The 27,687-nt window shown below is 39.7% G+C and overlaps 1 protein-coding gene across 3 annotated transcripts in view; it reads right to left on the reverse strand.

The window, feature by feature from the left end:
• Positions 1-23,355, reverse strand: part of sh3gl3a (SH3-domain GRB2-like 3a) — a 64,402-nt gene extending 41,047 nt beyond the window's left edge. For all 3 annotated transcript variants that reach the window (XM_056375139.1, XM_056375130.1, XM_056375121.1), the window contains exon 1: positions 23,159-23,355. In XM_056375139.1, the coding sequence (XP_056231114.1) occupies positions 23,159-23,203 (45 nt within the window). In that variant the 5' untranslated portion in view covers positions 23,204-23,355. The remainder of the gene's footprint in view (positions 1-23,158) is intronic.
• Positions 23,356-27,687: the final 4,332 nt, after the last annotated feature.

Genomic DNA, 27,687 nt, shown 5'->3' on the forward strand with positions numbered 1-27,687 from the left:
TCACTCAGAGTCTCTCACAGGTCACCTTTTCCCCTCAGCTAAGATTCACTATTGATAGGAGGGAAAATCACACGGAAATCACGTTTATAGAGTAAACAGCTGTTTCACTTCAAAACAATGTTGCATCTTAAGGAGCTGCATCACTGGGCGACATTCACACACACAGGAATTCTGTTTTTAGTGGAACCTTCTTGTTTTACTGTGCATCCTATTGAGGAGGCAAAGAGGAGGGGGCAGAACAGCACTGACTCTACTGATGCAATTAGACAGAGGTGTAAAGTAGATATCACAAATACAAACATTTTACATTTATGTTATTATTTTTTTTTTATTTAAAACTTCACAAACATTGAGAAACATCTTTAACAACAGGAGATTACTACTGGACTGAGGTGAACAAGCAAATAAGAACTGCAACATTTTTAAACAATATTATGGTACAGGCCCGTTTCTTTGAAGGACTTGAAATTTGATTACTCCTCACAGTGTCTGCATGGAAATAGCAGGAGACTCTCCTGTATAATGTAACAATTCTATAGGTCTATGTTCTAGCCACAAGTTTTAATTAAAATCAGCTTTGATTCTGAGAAATCATTTTTGGCCTTCACTGTCATGGCAGATGGGTCTCAATACTGCACTGCCCTGAGTCTTGGCCATTAGAGGCAGAGATCCATCCCTACCAGAAACAACATGGTGTTGTAGCTACAGAATTCACCCACAACAGACGCAGAATTTAAAAGAATTCCTCCAGTTCTCTCAGACCTGTCATCTTCAACTTTTCCTGCTGTTAGCAGTGTACATCACAGATCTTAGGCTACAGTAAGTGATTGGATGTTTCTTACCAAAATGTACTTTGGGAGTTGAACACAATGTATACTTCTAACTTCTCATCTACACGAGAAGATAAAGAAAAAAATTGACTTTTGGAGGTCTAGGCCTACCCTTCAACCAGTCAACATTCAAGGGAAGGCTCAAAAACACCAAGATGGTGACGTTCATTAAGCCAAACTCGAGGCTTCAAAACGGCAGTTAACAAACCAATGGGTGACGTCATGGAAGGTTGTCACTTGGTCTGGACTCAGCACTGTTCTGGACAGACACATGCAATGTAAGATGGAGACCATCTTAGACAAAACCAACCATCCTCTCCACAACATTCTGGCAGGACAGAGAAGCAGCTACAGCTGCAGCAAACGTCTCATCTCACTGCGCTGCAGAACAGAGAGGTTCAGGAGATTCTTTGTTCCCACTGCCATCAGGCTGTAGAACACCTCAGCCAAAGGAAGTGGACTAATCTAATTATTATTGTTTATTATTTATTATTAACTATCATTACTTTTACTAATGAGCTGCTGGACACTTTTCCCTAGGGGATAAATAACCTACCTCCCTACCTATCTATCGATCTAGAACCAGTTGCACCAACAATAACTCCTCCCATTAGGTGTTACGTTTTGTTGTTTGTGTGTCCTGCATTTCAAAAAGTAAAAATGCAGAGCCTGATGTGTTATTGTCCATGACTAAACGCACAGTAGGCAGAGTAAGGTATGGACTGCTGTGGTCACAGGTGATAGAGCTGGGCTGTTTAACAATGTCAGCCACACTGCTCATTCAAAACTATACCATGGTGCACTCAGAACTTCCTATGAATCCACTGGAATTGAAGCATACACTGTGCTTGTTAAGCCCCTCAGTGCCACAGAATAAGGAGGCAAAATCTGTTTTTTGTTGACAGCATTTATGGAAAGGATTTATGAACAATGTTGAGACAATAATATGAAAAGAAGTGCTGTGAATGGTGCACAGTAAAGATTTTCTTTGCTGTCCGACTTACTTTGACGTGTTCAACAGTTATTGACGTAAGTAAAAAGCACAAAAAGACCTTACAATTCCTTACAGTTCCTCTGTCTGTGGAACAAAGAAACATGGTTTCCAGAATTTTGATTGTACTAGAGTCCCAACACAATGTATGATCTGTAGTTTTGTTCGAAAAGTGTGTTCAAGAGACGTTTAAAGTGTAAAGATAAAGATAAAGATGGGGAATAATTGATTTATTAGCCAGTGTTTCTGCTATATTGCCAGCGCTGCAAAGTCATGAAGTCACAATTACACGACTTTGCAGAAGAATTTTAATTTGAAACACGGGATACAGGAAGTGAAGACACATTACGACACTCGGCCAAGGTGAGAGGGGAGAGAAAGAAGAAAAAAGAAAGAGAAGAGAGAGAAAGGTAGTTTAACATTAAGTTAGATAGATTTTTATTATCTATTGATATTCACTGTGCCCAGCACCAAGTTTCAACTAAACCCATCACAGTCAAACTGGGCAGCGAGCGGACCAGGACAAACCCTGGTCTGCTGCCGTATAGTGAGGACATGTTCCAGGACTGTCACTGTAATTTATCTTTTACCAGCTGGAGAAGGTGCAAGATTCTAATTATTATTAGTTTTTGCACACTCACATGCAGTCACACAATTCAATACTACACAAACAAACACAAAAGTTTTCCCTCCCACAAGTCGCTGGAACAAAATGTCATGCATGTCTCATGCTTGACATCAGTCCTTGGCTGGCTGGGTAACACTTTGAGGGGAGCCTTTCATTCAGTATTGACTACACACACAGAGTTATCTACCCAACAACACTGTCAGTGCTGTACCACAGCGTGTGTGTGTGTGTGTGTGTGTGTGTGTGTGTGAAGGTTTTTAAGCCGAGGGTGGAACTTCGGTCTGTTTAAGTTTCAGTCTCAGCAGGAAGGAAGAGGCAGAAGCGTTCTAGCAGACATTATATTGTTTATGTCAAACAGACATATCTTCTTCAGAGCTGCTGTGCTGTCAGCTGTTATAGGACAATCATCTCCTCATCAACTGTGAGTGAGTTAACAATCAATCAATCAATCAATCAATCAATCAATCAAGCTGTACTTGTGTGGCACGTTTCATACAAACAATGTAGCACAAAGTGCTTTACAGAATAAAAACAACACTATCTGATAAACACATAGGACTGAGACCATGGAGAGCTTTAAAGATTCTTCATGATGACACCAGTTGAGAGCTGCAGTGCACAGGGTCGCAACGTTCTGACAGTTTATCTTTTCCATTGCAACTACTATTCTTCTATCCGAACAGCGACTTTTCAAGTTTTTTTTGAGCCAGAGACTTTGTAGCATCGTAGAATGTGTAACAGTGATAGTGATCAGATGGGAGTGGGAATAAAACTCAGCCCTGGATTTTTGCCTTGGACTGGACTGTTTCACACTTTACAACATACATGAAATAGAGCGATCGGCACTTTGAACTGTACTTTCATTCTTCGGCACAGTGAATTATAGTTTCAGAATGATTAGAGTTCAGACTGGATAGTACAGCAGTAAATTCATCAGCAGTCATTTCAGTAGTTTTTCTCCTCCACTGGATCTTTCTGTGATAAAACTGTAGATCTGAGCAGATTTTAATTACAGTATTAGAATTTCTAAGCAGAAAACAAAGCTAAATAATTTATAATAATAATAATAATATTCTTCTAAATAAACTCAGACTAGATTCCTGTTGTCATCTGCCTACTGATTATGTATGCTGCTGTAAAACTGGACTTACTGGGAGCTGTGGTCCCACCCACTCTGCTCTGCTCCTCCTGTCTGTTGTCTGCAGAGTTACTGCTGATAGATTTAATTGAAGCACCTGGATTTTTCTGGATTTTAAATCTTTTCTTTGAGATTTTCAGACACAATTTTTAGTTTTTAACATTGTTCACATAAAAGAGTCCACTGCTGCCTCAGAGTGGTCAGTGAGTGGGCAAATCTTGTCATAACTGGTGTATAATTGAAAGTAATTCTGACACATTGTAAAGTGACATGTACAGGGCTGCTAAAAATACAAGAGTGGTATTCAAAATGTCAATTTTAAAAGAAATCTTACATTTCCAAGTGCCACGTTCAAGGTCACCAGTTTCCTTAAGGGGGTGGATTATCAGATAGTGGTTTACGTGTGCATCTCGATCTGAGATAATTAAAAATGTAAACAATTAAAGAATTTGCAAGAAAGTGCATTAATCTTTTCTCCAGGAAAAAATAACCCACATCAGAGAGAAAGTAATGGCTATTAGAATAATCCTCAATCATGCCTGGGTTAAACCTATCATTCCAGGTAATTGCGTCATTAGAGGCCTGTCGAGAGCAGGGACACACTTGTTCGTTACCCTAAGTAGTGTCATTATTGTTGAGCCCTGGCCAGAACTAATATAATTATTATTCCTTCAGTCAGGCTACATGGTGTGAGTGGAACACAAAATCACAATGACAGCTGATAAATGAGCAAGCATGATACCTCTCATATTTAATTTTCATATTTTTTTCGTACTGACATTGATACTTGAAAGTTAAAAAATCAGTTTTTGTGTTTTTTAAATGAACACTTTTTCTATGAATTGTTTAAATTAGCTTTCTTAAACAACACTTGGTGAAAACCTGTAAATTTGTAAACGCACTTACAGTAACACCCCTCTCTTGACAGACCCCTCCCCTTTGAACAGAAAAAGCAATAAGTAATATGGTAAAAGCAAAAACAACAGGTAAAAGCAAAAACAATACAGTTAAAGAAAAAGCAATAGTTAAGGCATTTTTTATTGTTTTATTCATTTCTCTTTATATTTCCACATTTTATATACTTATTTATTCTTTTATTCATTTTTCGTTTATATTTCCACATTTATTTTCTTATTCTTTCACAGATTTATTCTTACTATGTCCTATGACTGCATAAAAACCTAGTCCATGTCTTGACCTCATATGGTCAATGTGCGAAACTGAGGACATAGTTAAAAACTGTGTTGTGGAACTGCTGTATTCTCTCCTCATCTTTGTGTTCACATATATAGCTAAATACTGCTAAAATCCTGATTTAATAACCACGTCATCAGACAACATCAACACACACATGAGTTAAAGACAAAGACTGAACTGTGATTTCAGCTGGATTTACTGTCACATGGTCACTCACAGAGAAAGGTAGAAGAGACACAATATCTTTCTTATTGTGTGGCAGTACTGCAGACTGTCACCTCAGTAGCCAAGGTTTGTCAGTCACTGTTGGCAACACTGGAGCTGTTAACGCCCACTAATGGAAACTCTTTGTGACAATTCATTCAAGAGTTTTTACAGTGTAAAAACAAACTTGTGAGTCCTCTCAGGTGGACAAACTATGTAGGGGCGACACCGTTCCTAAATAACCTAAAATATCCCGTGGGGTCCAAAAGACTGGGAAAGTGCTCTCAGACTTTTGGACCCCACAGTCACAGAGAGATACGTTAGATGCTCTACAAATGTACGTCTTTCACCAACTGTGGAAGTAGGGATGGGTACCGAGCCCGGGATTGAACAGGGCCCGGGGCTAAATTATTCAAGACCGCAGTATCAATAAGCTCCGACCTTAACGTTTCGGCTGTCGGTACTGGAGTAGTCGCGTTTTTTTTTTTTTTTCGCTATATAAACATTATGTTGCACATTTATTTCACCAACTCCGTCAAATTTCCTTCTATGTATGTATATTTTCGCTATTCTCACAGAAGACGAGAGATCTGTCTCTGTCTCTGCCTGCTGTTTGTTTGAGCGGAGGGCAGGGGGGCGGGGCTGTTGTTCCAGTGACACACACACACACACACGAGACAGTGCAGCGCACACACCAACTCAAGCTCATAGTCTACCTTTAGAAAGATAACAATGGCGGAGAGAACCGAAGAGTGTGGCTCTACTTTACTAGACTTGATGCAAACACAGCCCGTTGTCACAATTGTGACAAATGTATGAACAGCATAAACAGTTACTTTTCTATCAGGAGCTCTGACCCAGAAACAAATAAGGTCTGTTTTTTGAAGATTGCATATACCTCCTCCTACTGGCTTTTACTCCATTATCCGATTCTTAACTCTGTTGTCCAAAGTCGCATGCAGTCTGTATTTCATGCCTGCTGCAATTTCCTCAAATGATTATTTCTGCAAAGGTTTCCCACAAATGTTTTTTCAGTGTGACAAAGACATCAGCTACCGTATACACAATATGGCCAAAGGGCAGTTAAGTGCACGTGAGGCATGTTAGTAGCTATAGATTTCCTTGAATATAACAAATACAAATGTAATATATGTTGTATCCTTAGAAAATATCCTCAGATAGAAGTTTTAAAATAAATGTTTTTTTCCTCTTTAACACACTGAAACATGTAACAACCAAAGAACTGTCTTTTCGGAGAAGAAGAGCTACTGAGACCATATTTCACTCTAGGGGAAAACCTCCATGGGGACAGTTTGTTTCTGTATATCATGTTTCAGGCTCTCATTGTGGACCAACATGAGATGATCCACATCACTGTGAAGCTGCACACAGTGATGATGAGCTGCTGAAATGTTAATGAGCTGAGAAGCTGCTTTCCAGACCACCAGATGACTGTGGCTCTGTCCCTCCATCATTCCGTCATTAATGATGGATAGATTCCTTTCACAGAGGTGTCAGCTGTATCTCTGTCTACTGGCATTTTGTTTCTGTTGCAGGCTGCAGGCATGCATAGGTCACTGTGATAATTGTTGCTACTGCACAGAAGAGATAACTGATATTGCAGGTGTGCATGCACATGACAGCACAGCCTGATATGAGGTGAAGACATGAGGCAGCTCAGACCTGAGCTCAGAATACTGTACCACTGAGAGTGAGACAATGCTTGTCACATCATCGGTGTCTCAAACCTCCTTCAGTGGTAGAGTTCAGGGTGTTTGTATGTGACAATTTTTGTAACTTTCTGAAGGAAACAATCCAAACACAGTCACTTTACAGCAGGGGTCTCCAACAGGTGACTTGCAGTGGGTCTTGTACTAAAGTTTATTATTTTTACATGAGTATTATTATTTTTGGAAAATTCTGACTTTTACTCCACTACACTTAAAGACAAATATTGTACCTCTGACTCCACATTTCTATGAAGTTCTCTTACTTTGAAGAGGAGCTTTTAGACAGTGAATTAATTTTATTTTATTTTGATAGAACATACACCGTTTTCATCACAGGAGAAAAACCAATCACAGCATACTCCTCCAAGACTATATCAGTCTCACACATTTTGTAAAAGTTCCACAGGGTAGACATATTGTTTTGTTTTGGAGGACTGTTGCACTGGGGCGCAGTGAACAAGGTGGGAGGGAGGACTATACTACAAAGCACACAGTGCTTCTCTCAGCCGCAGACACCAGAGTGTTAACCCCGGAGCATTTATGCTGATTCTAATCACATATTTTTAATGAAAACCGGCCGATCATGATCGGCAGCCGATCAATCGGGGCTTCCCTACTTTCCACGTCATCAATAGTAAGTTAGCAGTTCCCGAGGAACATATTGCGGTATCAGCCAGGGACAGGCCCTCAGTTTCCTGGTGGACACACTTTGTAATCTTATAGGTACAGACAGTGTGCAAGCAATTATGAACAATGCCACTCGTGTTTGTTGTCTACCTGTACATATTGTATATAAGAAAAATAGTGGAGCTTGTTGGGAGCCCTGCACAGAATAAGCACACAGTAAATTCAACAGTCATCTTTGGCAGCAACTATCAAGAGCTGTAAATATATATTTTAAATGATCAATTAATCTGTTGAAAAGCAACACATCAGCTGAAATCAGCTATAAAATTAAATGACTACACAACCCTAAATCCATCATCATGATGTTCAATTTAAAACAGTTCCCTTCATTCAAACTTCCACAGCTCTGAGTCCAGTGGTTTCAAAGATTTATCAGAAGCTGTAGACGGACAGAAAAAGTGTCTACTGCTACTGTTGTTAACTAATCAATGGTGAAGAGCCACCTGCCACTGAAGTGGACTTACTTGTCTCCAGAGTGTCTTTCATTCAGAAGACGTGGAATCACAGTGGAGGAAGAGAAATGAGTCTCTGACGTCAAGAGAATTAGTCATAAAACTCCACTGATAGTGGGTCCACCTGTACACATGACTATGGACTTTACACAGTAAACAGAGCAGCATAAGAAAACAACAACAGTCACAGATAGAGGCACAACTGTCTGGTAACCAAGGTTATCATTGTTAACATAATAATGAAAATTAGATGTGAAAAAACTGTTAACTGAAATAAATAAAAGTTAGGCTTGACAAGAAACAAAACTATATTGTGTGTTTACAAAACTAACCAACTAACTCAGATTTAGTACTCTCTACATGCTGTACACTCACTGGCACGGTGCATGAATTTCAACAGGAAAGTTGTCTCAAATTGAACAGTCACTGAAAATGACAATGGCAACATGTGACTGTCTCCCATGTGCTTTGCTCACTTGACTTGAAAATTAACATTTCACTTCCCTGTGTGTCCCTCCTTTGTCATGTGACATGGCAATTAAGGCGTCATCGGCACAAATGGAGTATGAAAGTTTGAAAATATGTTGGTGGTCTCTCTCTTCTGCCGAGCCGTTCATCATTTTACACTTGAGTGAACCATATTTCCATACTTACATACAGTATGTTGCTGTACTTATCAACATGGATCAATGTGAACGCACTTATGCATTCAAAACAGTAAATATGAGTAAGAAGGTGCATTAAACTGAGACACAGCTTTTGTCTTTGTCCATTTATGTCATAAGCCTTGTATTCTGGGTGGATACGAAATTATCTTTCAATCTTTTAGCTGTGCTAGTTTTACACAGTGTCACCATCCATCCACAGCTGGCATCATGGCGGTGACAAAAGTCCAGAATCCCATTTGAGATAACTTTGAATATGACTGTCACAGATGAGAGCGAGTGCCTTGTAGTGGAAGGTGAGGAAATATGTGGAACGTTTCTCAAGAGGAAAAATCCCACAAATCTCACAGTCCATTTGAAAAACATAAGAAGGCTAACCTAGCTTAACTTGATAAGGTAGGGGAGAGGAGAGAATGCTCATCACTGCATAGCTTAGAACACTGGGATCACACAGGTACTAGGGAGAAACAGGTACAAAACAGTCAGCACTAGATATTTATATATGATGTCACTGTTTACAATAGGCAGGGACCACATTTTTTCCATGTGTAATGAATAAAAAGAAGTGAGAGTGGACAACACTGTGTTTAGAGACGTGACATCCATGTTATCTCATGAAACAAGCTGTGAAAGAGAAACAAACACTGGTGATCACACAGCAGCCTATGCAGAGCAGACAGACACACAAACAGGAAGTGGCAGGTTGACATTTATCTCATGCACATGGGAATCATTTCACAAGTAATCAGATATGATGACATTTATGTTCCCCTGCAGGAGCCGAGACACAACATGAGATATCCTCTCTGCTGTGAGGACACAGGAGTTATACTCTCAGTTATACACTAACTGTCTCATGTGTGGCCCAATCTGTGACTCAGATGCTGGTCTAAGGTCACCGCCAACATGAGATAGTGTTTAGTGACACAGATATTATGACTTATGTTATAGTCTGAGACAACTGGAAGGAAGTTCCACTGGGGACGAGGTTTGGTTTACAATTGCTAATTTAAACTGCAATTTGTAATTTCGCAAAACTTTTTATTCACCTTAAAAGCACAGAGGGGCAGGAGGCACCAGACTTCTATTTGAGACAGGCCTTTGTTTGTGATACTCCCACCTTTTTCCACAGTGCAACAACAGAAACATGTCTTGCTGTCCTGCTGTGTTGTCTTAAACTTTCTCTTCTCGAGAACAATACTGTTTTCATTTATTAAATACCCCCAGTTACTTCAACTTGTCCCAAGCTCCCATCAATAAAACTTTATCCTGCGGAGATATTTCACATTAAAATTGGTCAGTGGCATAATACCTCATTTCCTTTCTTGGCTTTATCTTTAGATATCTACACGGAGTGTTGACTTTCACTGATGGTAACCTCACAGAAATCACAAAACACTAAGAAGTGATGTGAACTAAAACTGTTCTGCTATGAAAAAGATAAATCAGCATGACATGACTCCATTGTTGTCGTAATGAAGCTTAGTGAAAGTTCAGTCAGTAAGACGATCTCCTCACACGTCTTCTAAGTCACAAGCACCGTTTCCCGCTCATAAGCTCCACCAGCTCATTCTTGTCTTCATCAAATCACAACCTGGCACGCTGGCCTTTAGCCAATCACCTGTAAGCTATCAAACTTTAAAAGTGTTCTCTCTCTCTGCTGTCATTCAGAACCTACCTCCACCCTTCACCAACTTGCCCATGAATGCCTGACCATCTCTAATTAAACCATCCAATGAGAAGTTTGCCTCTCATGAAATCCTTCCATCCTCAAGCGCCATCCATCATCACCACCACCAGTGTCTCGTCTCTGGGGGAAGTTTTCTCTAATTGGAAGGACCTTAAACCTATGGACTGCTTTCCATGATGATCCACTTCCTTCCGGGGTCTAAGCGCCAAAGTCTATTCTTGTTGTTCACAATGAATCCCATTTAACTTCAAATTTCTCATCCTCTTTTGTTCCTTTATAAGTCTCTCCTGATTGAAATAGAATCAGAACTGCGGAAATGTACATTATGGTGAATGTACTGTAAATAGGGATGGTTAAGAGAGCTGGATCCATTTTTGCCTTGCTCTATGACTCAACAGGCACTGGACTAATAACATATACTAGAGGTGCTCCAATCACGTTTTTTGCCACCGATATCGTTACAGATCATCTTTGAGTGAGATCGGCCGATCTACGGCTGACATAGATCATTTTTAGGGAGACACTGCAGGGCTCCAAACTGTGAATATGTAACTATTTTTTGTGAGTGTGCGAGTTAAAATGACACATGGTTGTTGCATGATCATTATTCATTAGGCTGTTTTGGTGCCCTGCGTGTACTGCATTGTAGGTGAAAGTAGTTTTTTTTCCTTCACTGGCTCAGTCAGTCTGACTACCTGACCTTTCATCAGAATGCCGCTGCAGACAGGGACGGACTGAGACACTGAGCTAACTCAGTACCCATGGTTGCGGTATGAGGGCAATGCTATGTTGTGTGCGTAATATAAGCAATGTGGCCCTTTTCATTGCAGACAAGTCTAAACTTGTTACCAAGTCAACGCAATTCAAGCGTCAACTCTGCAAGGACTGAGCCCCTGCCCTCTCTTTTCAGGGGGATAACAAAATGGTCATCAGATTAAACTCTGCCTATAACAGAGCCAGGGGTTAAACTGAGCTCCGTCCTCTTCAATATCATATTGTCATATCACACTAGTAATTTCTAAATCTCCCAGTAAACCTAATAGCACGTGAGTAGCATACAGTCTCTAACAATGTGAATAGCGTAATTAGATACAATTAGACATAAAATCATTTTGCATTTTGCTCGTGGTGAGTTCAAAGTTGCTGATGACAGCAGACAGAGACAGACAAGACAGAGAAACAGAGTTCTTCAGACCATCAGGGCAAAGTGAGAAATATACATAAATCTATTATTGTCATTTATTCCCATGATGATGTGTGTGAGTGGGTTACTATGGTTACCACAACGCTCTGTGTAACTCTGAAACTTTGTCATGATTCAGTAACAGGTTTTTAGGTTAGTATGCTTTTACAAAAATCATGAGTCTTATTGTATCTCATTACTAGTGCTGACAGATTAATCTTATTTTCATTATCATCGCGATATGAACATGTGCAATAAAGACAGAGTTTTCAAGGCACAGCGCCTGAGCCAAAAGAACCAGAAAAAACAACCACATTTAGGTGTCGGGCTGCAGCCTCTCACACACACACACACACACACACGTTGGCGGGTGGAGACCAGTGAGGAGTGAACTTTTTACTGGAGCTGACAACAACTACAGTCGTAGCTCTGTGACTGTCATCAAAACAAAAAGAAATTAGCGTCCTTCATCACACCCAGGGTTATTCCTGCATGGAGAATTGGGAGGCAGCCGCTTCCGTCAAATTTCGTGCCATCTCTGCCTCCCGACAAAATTCAAATACTTATTTTCTCGTTACTCGGTGGATTTGACGTTTGTAACTGCAATTGCAGCTGTACGCCATTACGGTAATGTAGTGGCGCTGTATCGTAATACGTGTAGGTAGAGCCATCCGAAATTGCTGGAGAAGAAGAATATGAACGCGCTGGTTTTTCTGCCTGCGACCTGATTTTGCAGCTCTGCAAACAGGTGAATGCCACCGGTCACCTGCCATCCGGCCACAGGTCCCGTATAATACGGGATCGCTCCGTATTTGAAAATAAAAAGATTCTAGCACTTGTTTTCTCGGTACTCGGAGGATTTGAATCAATACTGGATGCAATTTGTACCGTATTTTCATTCATGTTATGTCCTCAAAGTGCTGTGAATAATGTAATGTCAAGTAAAACTAAACCAGTTGACACCTTCTTTCACATAAAAGGTGGCAACCCTACAGATGAATATTATCTCTTTTACATCCAATCACACCCAGCTTCTTGAAAAGTTTCCTCTAAATCAACATTACATCCCATCGTGTATGTTTTTTTTTTTCTTGCAAAAATGCCTCTTTGCTCTCTTCTGTTGTTTGCCTTTTTTTTTCACTCAAAAAATGCTGTGATGTAGCTTTGTAAGAGATGGCAGGATTAACCAAATGATATGCCAGACAGCTGACATCATGTATTGCAGAAAACTTCTGTTAATCTTACAGCTTGTGTTGCACAGAAAATCTAAGTAACCACTAGTTATTTTCTTTTGTACTTAATGATTAGACTGCTTTTGCAATGTGACAAAAAAACAGTTTTGAAAACATGGTGCCATGTTGTGTCAAGTGTACATACATAATGAGAATAGCTCATAGCTCGAGTGTCAGGAAACGTGGCCCCCTGAATAACATAGTTGAATAGCCCTGGCATACGTTATATCAGTCTCAAATATTTTGTAAAAGTTCCACGCGGCCGACATGTTTTGATTTGGTAGCCTGTTGCACACTGGCGCATTGAATCAATGTGGGAGGCAGGACTACACTACACACCGTATTAACCACAGGTGATCGGTTTTAAGGTGATCGGTGACTAGGAGCATTTATGCCGATCTACCAATCACATATTTTTTATGAAAATCGGGGCATCCCTAACATATACAAACATGATAACTCAGTGGTGCTCAGTGACATGACAAAACAACTGCAAAATGTAATATTAGCAGGAGTATACTGATGATGAAGTACAAGTCCTTCAGCCCTACCCCATCAGGTTCTGTGACATATTCACCTTCAAGGGGCATTAAATGCATGAATATGCAAAACATCAGCAGTTTATTCTATTGATATTCACTGAATAATAAAGTAGAAGTCATTTTACTTTCACAGCGTTTGTAGTTTGTATTTGTACAGCTTCTGCAGCGCAGCCACAGAGCAAAGACAAAGTCTGGAAGCTCTACTACCCTTCAACACAGCACAGTGTCCACAGTTTAGGTTTGACTGTTAATTACTGTAGTTTCTATTAGTGTCAGCGTTATAATAATATAATTATAATAAGTTATAATAATTTGATTGGCTGAGACCTCACCCACTGGAGCCAATAGAAATATCTGATTCAGTCACGTGACGCTAACGCCACTGGCAAAGAATGCAGGTCAGAATCAATCAATAAACACACAGACAGAAAGCAGCAATGTGCCAGAAAAATTGTAAAACTACTCCGAATACTTAGTAACTTTTAACGTTAGTGTCTAAATATAAGTCAGTGACGATCAGGGGCTTGATTGAAAGCGCCGGTCGTCTAGTTTAAGGAGAAAAAACAGCACGTCTCCAGCACAAATGGTTGCCATGATGCTCCACAGACAGCGTAAAACTTGGAAGCGTATATGCTCCCACGGGCTTAAGGGGGGGTTAAAACAAACAAATATGACAAATTATGCAATGCAGGGCCTTATTCCCCGACAAAATGTGGCCCAGTCTTAACTGGTAATCTGTGTTTTACAGTCCAATATAAAGTCTCTAAAAGTGCTGGAGCATCGCGGTAGTACTGCTTTGATAAGCCATTTCTAATTTGCAGAGCACCATGTTCTTCGGTCCCTGCTTAAAATATACATCTAAAGTATGATATATAAAAATACTTTAGATGATCGTGGGTGAGGATTTTTCGCTTCAGCTTGCTCCTCGGTGGAGTCCATGCTCTAACTAGGTGCAGCCATGTTACTTACTCCTTGCAACGTAATCCGTTATGTAAATACGTCGGTATACATAACGTGCGTCAACGCGTCGCCCCAGCCCTAATACATTCTGTTTGACAGCAAAGATTCTCTATACAGAAGATACCACATTACAGGCAGCGCCAATGGTATGAAAAGGTACACAGTTCCGGCCTCCTAAGTGGGCGTTGTCCCTCAACCCCTCAAGTGAAGGCAACTGGCATGAAATGTGACAGTAGCTAATATTAAACTCTATCCCTGTATAGACTTACCTCTCTGCATCCTCTGGGAAAGAAAAGACAGATCCGTTTTTCTTGTTATTACAGCCCATTGCTGCACAAAGCTCTGGCATTTTTAGTACTAATCTATGGATTATTTATCCCTGCCAAAAGATTACAACAATAGACAATACAAATACAAATTTACGTCTTTTTTGCTGCTCTTTTGTATCTACTAACATCTGATCAGCCCAGTACAAAGTCATGTCAATTTAATAGTCTAATAATCTGTTTTAGCAATTGTTAAGCAACGAAACAAGTTTTATTTAAGTTATAAAGTTTAATCCATGGTTTCATGTCAATCAAAAAATAACTAAACTATAATGGTCCATCTAAACATCTCATTATCGGTTGGCAAACGATGTCGGCAGTTGACAGATCTTGCGAGAGTATGGCACTGAGACAGAGGCAGGTCTCCAATAAAGTTAATTTCTCTGGATTTGTTGATCTGAAAAAATGTCATTTTGATGTCAGAATGTTCCGAAGACGTGTGGCTTGTGAAAACTGGGTCCAATACTTAATTTGGTGACTATGAAGCGAAAATATCTGTGACAATCTGTGACCTGCTGCTGGTCTCCTAAAGGGGCAGGAGGTGGAGAACCGCATGTGACACAGATACAGGAAATAAACGGAAATGAAGCATCTTAGTTTCTCTACTGTCTCTGTTAAGTTAAATCTAGAAGATTCAAGAGGCCCTGTCTGAAAGTCATCTGTCACTGAAACTCAACAACTACCTGCTGGCTATCTGTCCGAACCTGACATGACGTGATCTCCTAAATCATCTGCGTAGAGACAGTTAGCCTTCTTGGGCAGCAAAATAACTCCACTTTCTTCAAACACCAAAGTTCTACAGAGGGGTGATTCTCCTTCAGCTAAAAAATCTTGGGCCAAGCATAAATTAGGGCTGAAGATGCGGGCGTTCAGTTACACTGTGGTACGGATGACCTGACTCACCTGCTAGCTGACCACTTTACACCTTATATACTGCATTCTTTAATACTCATAACTCCATAACTCCACAGAGCAAACATTGGTATGACAACAGATTAACTAGGTAATGACAACAGTTTATCTCATTTGCAGAATCGTCATTAATTAGCTACAGCTCAGTAAACATGTCAGGGATAGTTGTAATTGTAGTTGGAAAAAGCTAAAACTTAATCACCCCCTACAACTTGTTGAGACAATTCAAATTAGTTACAATTAAATTCAATTACAATTAAACAATTTTAACTCTTGCAATTTGAAACCTGGTCTAAGGTTTGATCTTTGATGATTCCAGGCTGAGCTTTACACGTTTTGCCTGTTGTATATTTGTGGTTACAGTTATTCATGACTTGTTTGATGCCTGCAGTCACACAGGGAGTTGAAATCTTTCAGAGACTAATCATCATGTTAAGACCTGTCAACCCTGGGAAAATATTGTGAAAATATACTGCTGTGTACACTGTCTGTGTACACAGCAGCCTTCAGCCTGATAGGCTATTACTTGTAACGTGTAGCCAATCAGCCGGACATTGCTCCAGACCAAAGAGTGGTGACAACAAATCGAGACAGACGGCTGCATTACAGCCAAAGTAACACAACACACAAAATGCTGAATATTGCCACTGATAATCGGCCAGGCTGATAATCAGTCGATTTCCATACATTGTCAGAATGAAAATACCCAGAATGAACTCCATAAGCAGACGACTTGATTACAATAAGCTAATTATTTAAACAGTATTTGTATATGAATGATTCTGTCCCAGACTTTTTGATCCATCCATCCAACGGTTGATCACATTGTAAAACAAAGATTCTATGACATTTATATATTTGTTCATGTTTTACAAAGGGCATAAACTGAGCCATACAACAATGACATCAATTACATCCATACAGGGTTAGTAGCATACAGCTGATAAAGCTGTTAAAAATGTATTTGTATTAGATCTCTTGGATCGCGATATAACCGCTCTTGCGATAATAATGTGATAAATAAATAATATGATAAAACACGATTTTCTAACCGTTAAGGCTGGGATTACACTCTGGTCACGTGACATGCAAGCGAGAGTAAAGCAATCGGCTAAAAGAGGGAGAAAGAACTTGGCACTGCAGAAACATTAATGTCAAGGAAGAGCAGTACGTTGGTTGTGTGGAACTATTTCAGCTTTCAAAAAGAAGATGCAGCACAGCGTCAGGTAATGTGCAGAACCTGCCTTGCTACCGTTGCTATGTCACGGGGCAACACTACTAACCTGTATCAGCACAACAAAGTCATGTACGATAGTTACATGGCTAAAATGCCAGAATCACTGACCGAAATGTGTGAAAGCATATGAAGCACCTCCATATGAACGTAATTCAAACGGCACGGGGAAATTACAGAGTTCATAGGGAAGCATGGTGACCAATTCTGGGTTTATGGCTTTGATAAATACACTGGATAAGCGGTACAGCATGCCCTCCCACACATATTTTAGCCAGGTTGTCATACCGGAGCGATGTAAAAAAAAAAAGCAAGATGAGAGTCACAGCGGAGCTGAAAACAGCGAGTTTTTCGCTACGACAACTGACATCTGGTCAAGCCGTACAGCAGAGCCGTATCAGAGTCTTACAGTGCATTTCATTAATGAAGACTTTGACCAGCTGGGATCTCCATGAAGAGAACCATGTCTGCATAACAACAGACAATTTTACATACTTACAAGACTGTAAACAAATCAGTCAATACACTACTGTGATTGAAGTAGTTAAATAAAATTATGTCATTCATTTCAATTCATGCATCATCTTATTTCATCATGACATATAGGCCTGGCCTACAGGAAAGAACAGTTTATGTTTCATCTATCTAATATTGTGTTAGTCATAATATAGAATGAATTATTGCTTGTGTTTGTTGAATAATACAGAAGATAAGGAACTCTAAAAAAGAATCGCATATTAAATCGCAATCGCAGTCACAATATTGGTAAAAAAAATTACAATTACATTACTCTCCCAAATCGTTCAGCCCTAATCAGTACCCAGTAAGCAATATCTCTAGTGGAAAAATGTAGCCTATTCAATTGAACAGTGAAGAATGAGGCTTTGTAAAAAGAGGTTAAACTACATTATTTCCTGAAGCTCCTCTGTGGCCAATGTTGAAATCATAATTGCACAATGTGCAAAATGTAACATTTGGCAGTTTAGAGGGGCAGAAACGTGGACACTGCTCCTGATACCTGCTCTAACTCGGTCAGCGGGTACAGCACTTGGATCACAATGTGGTCATCTGGGACTCTAGACTTATACACAACTCTTAAAATATGTGTATCCGACTGTGCTTCTGGTGTTTGGGGTTTCAGTCAACATACAAGTTCTAACACTACATCACAGAGCTTTTAGATTTATTGGAGCCCAAAGATGTCCTTCAGCTCTGCTCATTAGTGGAGATGTGTGAACCTCTACACATCAGACATAAGCAGGGCTGTAAACTAACGGTCGCCACTCGCCAAATGCGACTAAAATATTCCCCTGGCGACTTAATTTTGGAGGGCTACATGCCATGGGGCAGGTAAGTGTTTGTCACAATATAGCAAAACATTGCTGCGATAAAATGCGTAGACATTTTTGGAGGTGCACGTTGACGGACGCAGAGGCTCTGTGTCGGGGGTTCACGTCGACGCAGAGGCTCTGCGTCGTGACGGCGTCGACTTGACGCAGTAGTATAAATCAGCCTCCATGCGTCACCACCAGCCCGCGCAGTGTTGTTCCGGCGCAGCAATGTGGAGGCACATACCCGGTGTGAGTGACCCAAAAAGAAAGAGTATAGAGGAGAAAGCAGCGCACCAATTAATTTGTGGTTGGCAATAAAACGATGAAACTCGAGACCATCCGAGAGCACGAAGGAAGAAAAATGTCACGCTGTTTGCAAATCAGTGTCTCGGGCTCAGTCCGAGCATCTCTTCACTCAACCTGCCGTGACTGCTCTGACGTCTTTATCAGAAGAGACCAAAGATCATGCACTGATCCACTTTGTTCTGTTCTATTTTTTTTTTTATTTTCCTTGAATTTTGTTATTATCATTTGTTATCAGAACAGGAGGTTAACTGGTACTGGCACTGCCCATGTTCGCAATGTTTTGAATATTCAAAATATTAAAAATGTATTTTGAATAATATTTTGGTCTCTTTCCTAATATATATATCGCTATATAATACTGTTATCTCAATGAAAAGTACTGAAACAGATGTATATGTAACAAAAAGAGGCAATTTATTACTTGGCTGGTAAAAAATTTACTTGACCGGTAGATTTTTTCATCTACCGGTCCCCTTGGCGTCGAGCCAAAAAGTTAGTTTACAGCCCTGGACATAAGTATTAAATACTTCGCTCTGGAACACACCTGTGAATACGTCTGACACTTCACTCGGCTGTCTCCTGGCTAATAAAATGAAAATCCTTATTTTATTTGAACGATTTCTCTTTTATCCTTCAGAACATGTGACTTTGTGAAATGGTCTGTTGATATGTGGTTTTAACAAAAGATTTTAAGTTATTGTCTCATAAAGAAAAAGTACAGGGTAGAAGCTGATGTGAAGCATAATTCAAACAGAAGACAAAGATCATTATGTGCACCATTACATTGAACCACCATCAGCCCAGAGAGCTGCAAGTGTAATGCCAATGAGGAGGACACACTGGGTTTGTTGTGTGTGCTACAGAAGGTAAAACAGAGAATAAGGCTCACTTTATGTTTTTCTGTCCTGCCTCCTATGATGTAAGAGCTGTACTTTTTAGTAAAATGACCTCTATCTATGTTCATTTTTTTTGGCCTGATGTTTATGAAAAACTTGAGCTGTGCTTTAGAAGGGGAACTTTCTTTCTTCTTTTCTTTTCTAGGTTATTTGCCCTGTTTGGGAGAGGAGAATATTTTGTTTATGACCAGGCTGTAAAATATCATGTCATTTTGTAATGAAATGAAGTGTGTGAGAACTGCAACTATATTTTGGTGTCTAATGAAGGTTGAACTAAATAAATTATATAGCTTGGCGGCCCGCCCAAATGAAGTCTCTGTGTGGGAAACACTCCAGTGTCTCCCTGGGGGTATTCCATCAACATCGCTAAGGAAATCTGTGCTTTCTTGAATAAGCCGATTTAGAATTAACTCACTTCAGGCTCAAGCCGTTCCATTAACAAAATTTAGCCGAGCCTAGTCAATGTTAACTTAAACCACGCTTGAACAAGCTGCATTACGCTACACTATTTAAGCAGTCCAGAGCAGTCGATTGTCCAAAAGAAGGGAAAAGAAGAGACGCCTTATTCTCAGCAGTGGAGCAAACCCTACTGATTAGGGTTACCACCCATCCTGTATAATACATGAATAATCTAATGTATGCAAGTAAAACTAAACCAGTTACAGCTACAGGAGGACTGGAGAAGTTTATCAATGAGCAGTAACTGACGAGCGCTGCATGAGAAAATACATATATGCTCACCTTCGTCAGGTGAAGTCAGTAATACAGTGCTCCTATAGCTCACCTGGTAGAGCGCATATAATCAGTTCACACAAAACTCCAGTGGCATGGGTTTGAGCCCGACCTGTGGCATTTCCTGCATGTTATCCTCTCTCTCCCTGTGGCTATCAGAATAAAGGCAGTGAATGTTTAATTAATTATATATTGCTAAACGCAGCTGATATTATAGTCTTTGTTAGCCTATTTTACACAATAACCAATGTAGATAACGAGGCAATAATCAGCGGATTGATCATGCTAATATTCCATCCATTCACTTCGATTTTGGAGCTGAAGGTTAAGATAGTTATTTATTTTGTAATTCCAAATTATGATTGATAGACTATTAATATGACAATGAACAATTTCAAACCTCTACATAAATAACCATATCAATCTATCCTGTATAATTCATAAACATACAGCTACACATTTAAAGAAAACATGTTTTTTGTTACTGAGGAAAAAAGTATAAAGTATAAGTAACTATCCTTTTGTATTTAAGAGCCACATCTAATGTAAATCTAATGACTCCTTTGCTTTGCTGCTAACAGCTGCGGGGTTGACCCATGTATATCAATCACACTGTTAAGTGACTAACCCTAGTTTCCAAACACGGACATGAAAAAAGTGATGAGAGCGCAAAAAGACACTTGATGGAACTGTCTTTTGAGATTCTGTTTCCGGTTGTTGGAAATTAATTAAGCAATATCACATGATAGAGAGTGATGTTGTACTGAATATCAGCATGGCTATGATTCAGTTGTAGGTACGAGGCTGCAGAAGACAAATGCTTTTATACAACAGTTCTACGAGTGCCATATTAGTTAAGCATCAACAGATTATGATTTGTTTGTTTATTTCATCATTTATTTGGATACGCCGACACAAATAGTTCCGCAACTGGACTGGTACTGGACTGTTGCTAAGCAACACATAAACATTTTCCGGACTAGCACAGTTCACACTAGCTTGCTGATTTGTTTACATGTTACCTCAGGTGTGCGCTGAACTATCCAGGCTTCTTCCCTTCATCTTCTCCTGACAACCAGACATCATTTAATACAAATATTATTTCTGGAAGTATTTTCATCTTTTCAAAGTTTGTTACAATCTAAGACAGATAACGACCATGAATGTAATGCTGATTAACAGTTAATGGAACACCTGTAAAGCGGAGTGATACATGTAGTTCAAATAATAACTCCCTCTTTCTGAACACCTCCAAGACCAAGAAAATGGTCATGGACTTTCAGAGGTCTGGGCCCACCGTTCAGCCAGTCAACATTCGAGGGAAGGACATTGAGGTGGTGCACAATTATAAATACCTAGGTGTGCACCTGGACAGTATGGACAGTATCCCTGAACACGGATGCCATCTACCTGAAGGGGCAGAAACGGCTCTTTTTCCTCAGGAGGCTCAGGTCCTTTGACGTCTGCATTGAAATGCTGCACATGTTTTATCAGTCAGTGGTGGTCAGTGTACTTTTTTATGCTGCAGTCTGCTGGGGCAGCAGCATGTCAGACATAAACACAAAGAGACTGGATAAGCTGGTCGAAAAGGCTGGGTCTGTGCTTAGCAGTAGTCTGGACTCACTCAGGACTGTTGTGGAGAGACGCATGCAATGTAAGATGGAGGCCATCTTGGACAATACCAACCATCCTCTCCACAACATTCTGGCAGGACAGAGAAGCAGCTACAGCTGCAGAAAACGTCTCATCTCACTGTGCTGCAGAACAGAGAGGTTCAGGAGATCCTTTGTTCCCACTGCCATCAGGCAATACAACACCTCAGCCAAAGGAAGTGGACTAATCTAATTATTATTGTTTATTTATTTTTAGCTGTTTTTTATTATCAACAATGAGCTAATGGACACATGAATTTCCCCTAAGGGATAAATAAAGTATCTATCTATTTATCTATCTATCTATCTATCGCAATCAGGATATTTGGCATAGATAGGTTTGAAATTTTGCAAACGTATCAGGAACACCTAACAGATGGACCAGAAGCCTGGAAGAAAAACCTCATGCCAAACTCCAGTCTAATCCAATCCATTTCCACCTGAAAATCTGGTGTTGGCTCACCAGCAAATGTTCTTAAAGGTTTAAACAACGCTTGAGACCCTGTGATTCTATGAGAGCCAGTGCTCATTTAGACAAACCGATGATCCACCAGGCAACATTTGTCTCCAATGACATGTTATCTAAATGTTAGAGCTGGTTCACAGTTACTCACGGCCACCCACCCTGGTGTATTATGGGGCAGGAGACTTTGGGAATAACAGGCCAATCCCTACCCAGTGGTATTCTCATAAGTAACGTTAAAGTGTATTGAATTGGACTGAATGCTCAGTAAGTACAACCTCTGTGTTTGAAAGTGTTATGAAGAGGAGTCTGGGTCAAAATTTAGAATGGTCCTACGTGTCTTAATTTGAAACACTTGACTGTCTACAGAGGGCAGCTCTGTAACTACTCCTCCAGAAGGCGAACAATATACACCTTCAGATAATGAGAGACCTTAGATAACATCTGGACAGGTTAGCTTAAACCGACCGTATATAAACCGCCGTTAATAGTTACTACAGCTTACATGTGGTCTGAAGGTCTCAGATTTAGAGATTCAGAAGCGGTTATCGCTCCTTTGGAGATCATGATAAGTAAAACAACAACAACATGTTAATGCAGGTGTGTTAAGTGTTGTAACATAGCTAAGTAAGAATATTATCATTAAATAAACAAAGATTTTTCATTTAATACACTTTTCTAAAAGCTTTCCCCCTAATGGTATAACCACAGTATTTCCCACTGATTCTAGTTTGGGAACAACTAGAACCAGGTCAAACGTGAAATGTGACGTGCTGTTAAATTGAGAACTTAGAGGTCAATAATAGAACCGAAACATCCATGGGAGTTCAGTTTTTCCTAAACGCTGTTGAATTATGTCAAACCACGAATGTGTGATTCCCTGTGTGTGAGAATCCGTTTAATTTTGAGATTTTTCAACGGAGTTTGGTGTGACGTTGCCTCCGTACAACACCAACTTATCCGAATGAAAAAAGTAACGATACACAGAGGGCTTAAAATGCATTTCAACTGCATCTGAAATGGCGATACAATGTCACACAGTTAAAAGTAAGAATTCAAAGTTGGTTACTTTTAACATTTTCTAATCACCTGAAACCTGATTTCGTTTACCGTTAGCTACATGGTCCACATCCAATCAATTGTTGTTATGAACGAGCAATAACAGGCGTCTCCATACCTGACTGGCTTTGTGGAACTGCTTCTTTAGTCCGGCCACAGACATCCTGTAACGTGTGACGCTTCACTTCTGCATGAAATGTTCCTCAAAATACGAAATAAACTGGTGATATCTACGTTAGAGAAAGCTCAAACCCAGTACACAACACCGCACTTATCAGTCACCACCGTTCAAGATTGCAGCAAGACCTGAGTCAAGTTCTCGCCGCAAAGCTTGACAATACCGGAAATACTTTTATCATCTTCAAAATAAAAGTTTCATCTCAAACACTGAAAATTGGCGCCTTACTTCCTTAATGTTATTGCTAATTTTTTGCTATTGTTTTACTGTGTGTCAGTGCGACTGGTTTTGTGACCAATCCACTTTTACTGTTTTCCACTATTCTCTATTCTCTATATGGTTGGATATATGTGATTTCTATACAAAAGCCCTTTTTTGTAATGTGAACTAGAGATACAGTAATTACTTCCTCAATAGAAGGTCCAATTGGCTGAACATACTCCATACACTAACACAAATAAGTCTGTTAAAAAACTACACTCTTGGGCCTCTCCAATAATTGCAGAGTAGCCTACATACTACATATAGCATTTAAATATCATTGTGTAATTTTCGCAAGGATACGTAACTTTTTGAAAGATTGTCGAACACTGGCCCGTTTCGGTTTTATTTTGAAACTACTGACCGGAAACGTGATGTACGTAGTCTTGCTTCATTTATCGAGTGGCGGAGGAGCAGAGGGTTTCCTGAATCGCAGAGATGTCGCCACTTCTAAAAGCCCATTGGCTGACAGCTGCTCGTGCGGAGGAAACCGCGGTGGAGAGGAATGATGACTTCAAAAGCGTCGGAAATATCTTGACAAACAACAACTGCTGGAAAAAAAAGACAGGGTTAAGCTAGCTCTGTAGTCGATAAAAATGACTTTTTACAGAAATAAGTGCAGTCTACTTGTCAGTGAAGTAAGAGACTCTGTTTAGTTAAATTCACAAAGGGTGGAATTGCCAGGCTCTTTAAGAATTTGTAAGTAGTTCATTAAACCTTTTTTTTGTCAAAATCCTATCAGATGGAACACCACAGCCTCATAGTTATGCTGCATACCACATAGCTGCAATGTCCTTTAGGTGCAATTTCACCTGCAGATCTTTGTTGTATGTCATGCCTCCTTCTTTCTTCCATACTTTCCAACTATTGTATATGATCATAGAGTACTTTCAACCTTCACAATACTCACACATTTTTGTCTTAATGTCCCATTTTCTTTATGTCTTCTCATAAGTTAAGACACTTAATAAATATACATTAGCTGAGCTCTCACACAGTTTCAAATAATAATGGGCCAAAATTTGGAGAATAAACCATTCAATTTGTCCACCTGTCGTGGACATACATTACAATATTAAGATGAAAATTGTTTCTGAAAGCTATGATTTGTTAAACAGCATTATTTGTTTTCTTTCAAGATATAAAAAAATAAAATATTGTACGTAAACCATCTGTTTTTAATGTTTTATTTTGGAGAAGATTGATGCAGTTTTTGATTTGCATATTATTGCCCCCCACTTAGCTACTGAACACACTAGATTATAGGCTACAGATATTTCACAGGATGATTGAATTATTTTAAAAATGTCAATATGACAGGGTAGACCCATGCATGACAGGGTGGGCACAAAAAGAAAACAAATTATGAGAAAATATTAAACTGAAACATTTATTCAACTATTAAAATGGATGCATTCTCAATCTATTTCAAATAAATAATTTCCCCCACAGAATTGAATTAGGTATATAAAAAATGTGATGATTCACATGAACACACATTCTTGAACAAACATCTTAGAAACTTAAAAACAAAATTTTTAAATGTGATGATTTGACTATATGTTACACACACTTTTAATAAGCACTGCATGGACAGAGCAAAATGTCATGTATCCTCTTATACAAATCTGAAGAAAACTAGAACATACACTGTTGCTCATGAAGTTGGAATTAAATATTTTTTTAGCGCCAAACAAATGTTATGCATGAATTCATTTCACCTGGGTAATTGGGACACATAATGTAATCACTGCACCTGGTCAAAAGTGATTACTGATGCATTTAAATGGAATAAACAGAGGATTGTGTCTGAAAACAACATTATTCCAACTTTATGGGCAACAGTGTATATCTCAAGAGACAAAAGCTTTTTATTCCTCCGTGCCTGCGACTGCCAGAGCTAGAGACTCAAAATGTCTGCAGTTAAAAAGTCCTCTGAGTACCTTATATGTTAATGTATGCTCTCATACAATAGATTCTATCCTTATCCAACATATTAATTTTCCATGTTGTGATTAAACTTGAGAACATGTTCATATTTTGTCAACATTGTCTTAGAACATTTTTCATCTCCCTGCATGTACATTGAGATAGGTCCTGGTGGTTGTAAAGCAGCCTCAATGCAACAGCTGGAGGACAAACAGTCCTCATTTTGAGTAAAAATGACTCCTGAAGTTCTGCTGAGGTTAATTTGACTTGAAGCCAAATCAAGTTGATAGTTGATCTTTCAAACTTACAGTAATTTTAGTCTGTTAATGGCAAATAGCCTGGTGACATGGCAAGTGGTGTATACGGAGGGCAGGCAGGCTCTGAGGTGGAGACTGGCAGCAGAGTGGGGTGGCAGAACACACAGAAGAACACAGGAACTCTGGAGACTCTGAGGCTGGCAAAGCCGCGAGGCCCACTGGCAAAATCTGAACACAAGAAAAAACGCAGGTAAGGAAAGCTCAAAAGCTGTATCACTGCAAGGCCTGCGCACTGGCAGCAACAAAACCTGCAGGCAAAAGACACACTAAAGAACACTGGAAACTAGAGCATGAGTAGCACTACCGTCGGACAGAACTATCTGGCACAGGAGTGGAGTCAAAGCCTGTTCCTCCTGTTCACAATAATTTCCTTTTGATTTCAAACTTCTCATATTAGTCTCTCCTGATTCAAATGTCTAAAATGATAATCGTCTTGAGTCCTCAGCAAAAAGAGGAACAGCTGGGCTTCTGTTGTAGACAACAGAAAATGACCAGACTCCATATTATTTGTTTCTACAGCCAAGAATGTAAAGGCTCCTAACTAATCCACAACCTGCCCCTTTACTTCCAGGACTTTAAGAAGAGGGTGGGTGGTATTGCCAGATGTTCCCTCACAACAGTTTTAAACATCACAAGGGCTGTGTCATGTATGTTTTAACATGTTTAGTTTAACTTAAGATCTCATGGTCTAAATGTATTTTATTTATGTTCTGTGCCACTTGCACCGTGTCAGTATTTGGTTGTGTTTTCTCACTTTGCTGCATAATTTCTAGACACTGTGCCTGTTGTTGAAAAGTTTCTTTTCTGAGAAAGGTTGTAACTGAGTAAAGGGACCTGAAGTATGAGCAGCAGCCATGATAAGAGCTGCTCCACTTCTCTAAATAAGGAAAGGAGCTTCCTATTTTATCTCCTTTAGCGTAAGAAACGCCTCACCTTCCTTTACAAAAGAAGAGGAGAAATGCCGTCACACAATTCCTTGCTGCAAAAATTTAAAGTGACACACTGTTGTAGTTTCACCACAGCAAACCCACGTAAATGCAGAAACAACAGAGCAGCTGTTTTATGTTTCTGACACGATCCAGAACTGATGGAACTCCTTGTCTGAAGCCCAAATCCATGATTCATTCTCTTTTAATCATTAAGGAGTCATCGTGAAGAACAAGCAGGTTGAATCTATAGTTAATAATAGCAATTTCTCTACTTAACAAATGTATAGAAATGACAGGACAGTCTGTACTTATATCTGAATATAATTTATTCTGATCTCTTGCTCAGTTCATTATTTCGACTGAATTATTATTTTAATGGCTCAACCTTTATTTGTATTTTTCCTTCATAGTATCTTATTTCAACATTTCAATCCTCACCTCACCTAACCTTATCAGGAACATGTGATTGGCCTTCTGCACCAGCAGGGGGCAGCACACGACTGCAGAGGAGCAGATATCAGAACCAGTGCAGGTCTGGTTCCCAGCAGCAGGGGGCAGACTTGCAGCAGGTCCCACTGTGGTGAAGCTGGATGATTATTAGATTTTAATTTGTGTACACAGCTGAATGAAGGCTGCAGGCCATCAGACTGGTTATCATCAGTCAGCTGAGATTTTATCTGTGAATTGAATGTTGAATTTTGAATTGAATTTAGTGTCTCTTCTTTATTGTATAAAACTTCACATATTAACTAATGGTGGATGTAAGAGCTATGCACAAGATATAGTGATTTCATGGCAGGATGTATTGGGGGGGGGCACTTTATCTCCTCTCCTCCTCCAGCTCCTCTCTTCCTCCCTCGGCCTGCAGAGTATTTCGAAGAACAAAAGTCATCTGCTGTCCATCTGGCTGCTGAGCTGTTAATACCCCCTCATATTCTTCAGCTTCCCAAGCACCAAGCCCCCCCCCTTGACAGCTTCATCCCCATCCCAGGACTGAGAGGTGGGATCCGGTGTCAATGCCCCAAAAAGACCC

The sequence above is a fragment of the Seriola aureovittata genome, chromosome 1 (genome assembly GCF_021018895.1).
Source record: "Seriola aureovittata isolate HTS-2021-v1 ecotype China chromosome 1, ASM2101889v1, whole genome shotgun sequence".
Taxonomy (NCBI): Eukaryota; Metazoa; Chordata; class Actinopteri; order Carangiformes; family Carangidae; genus Seriola; species Seriola aureovittata.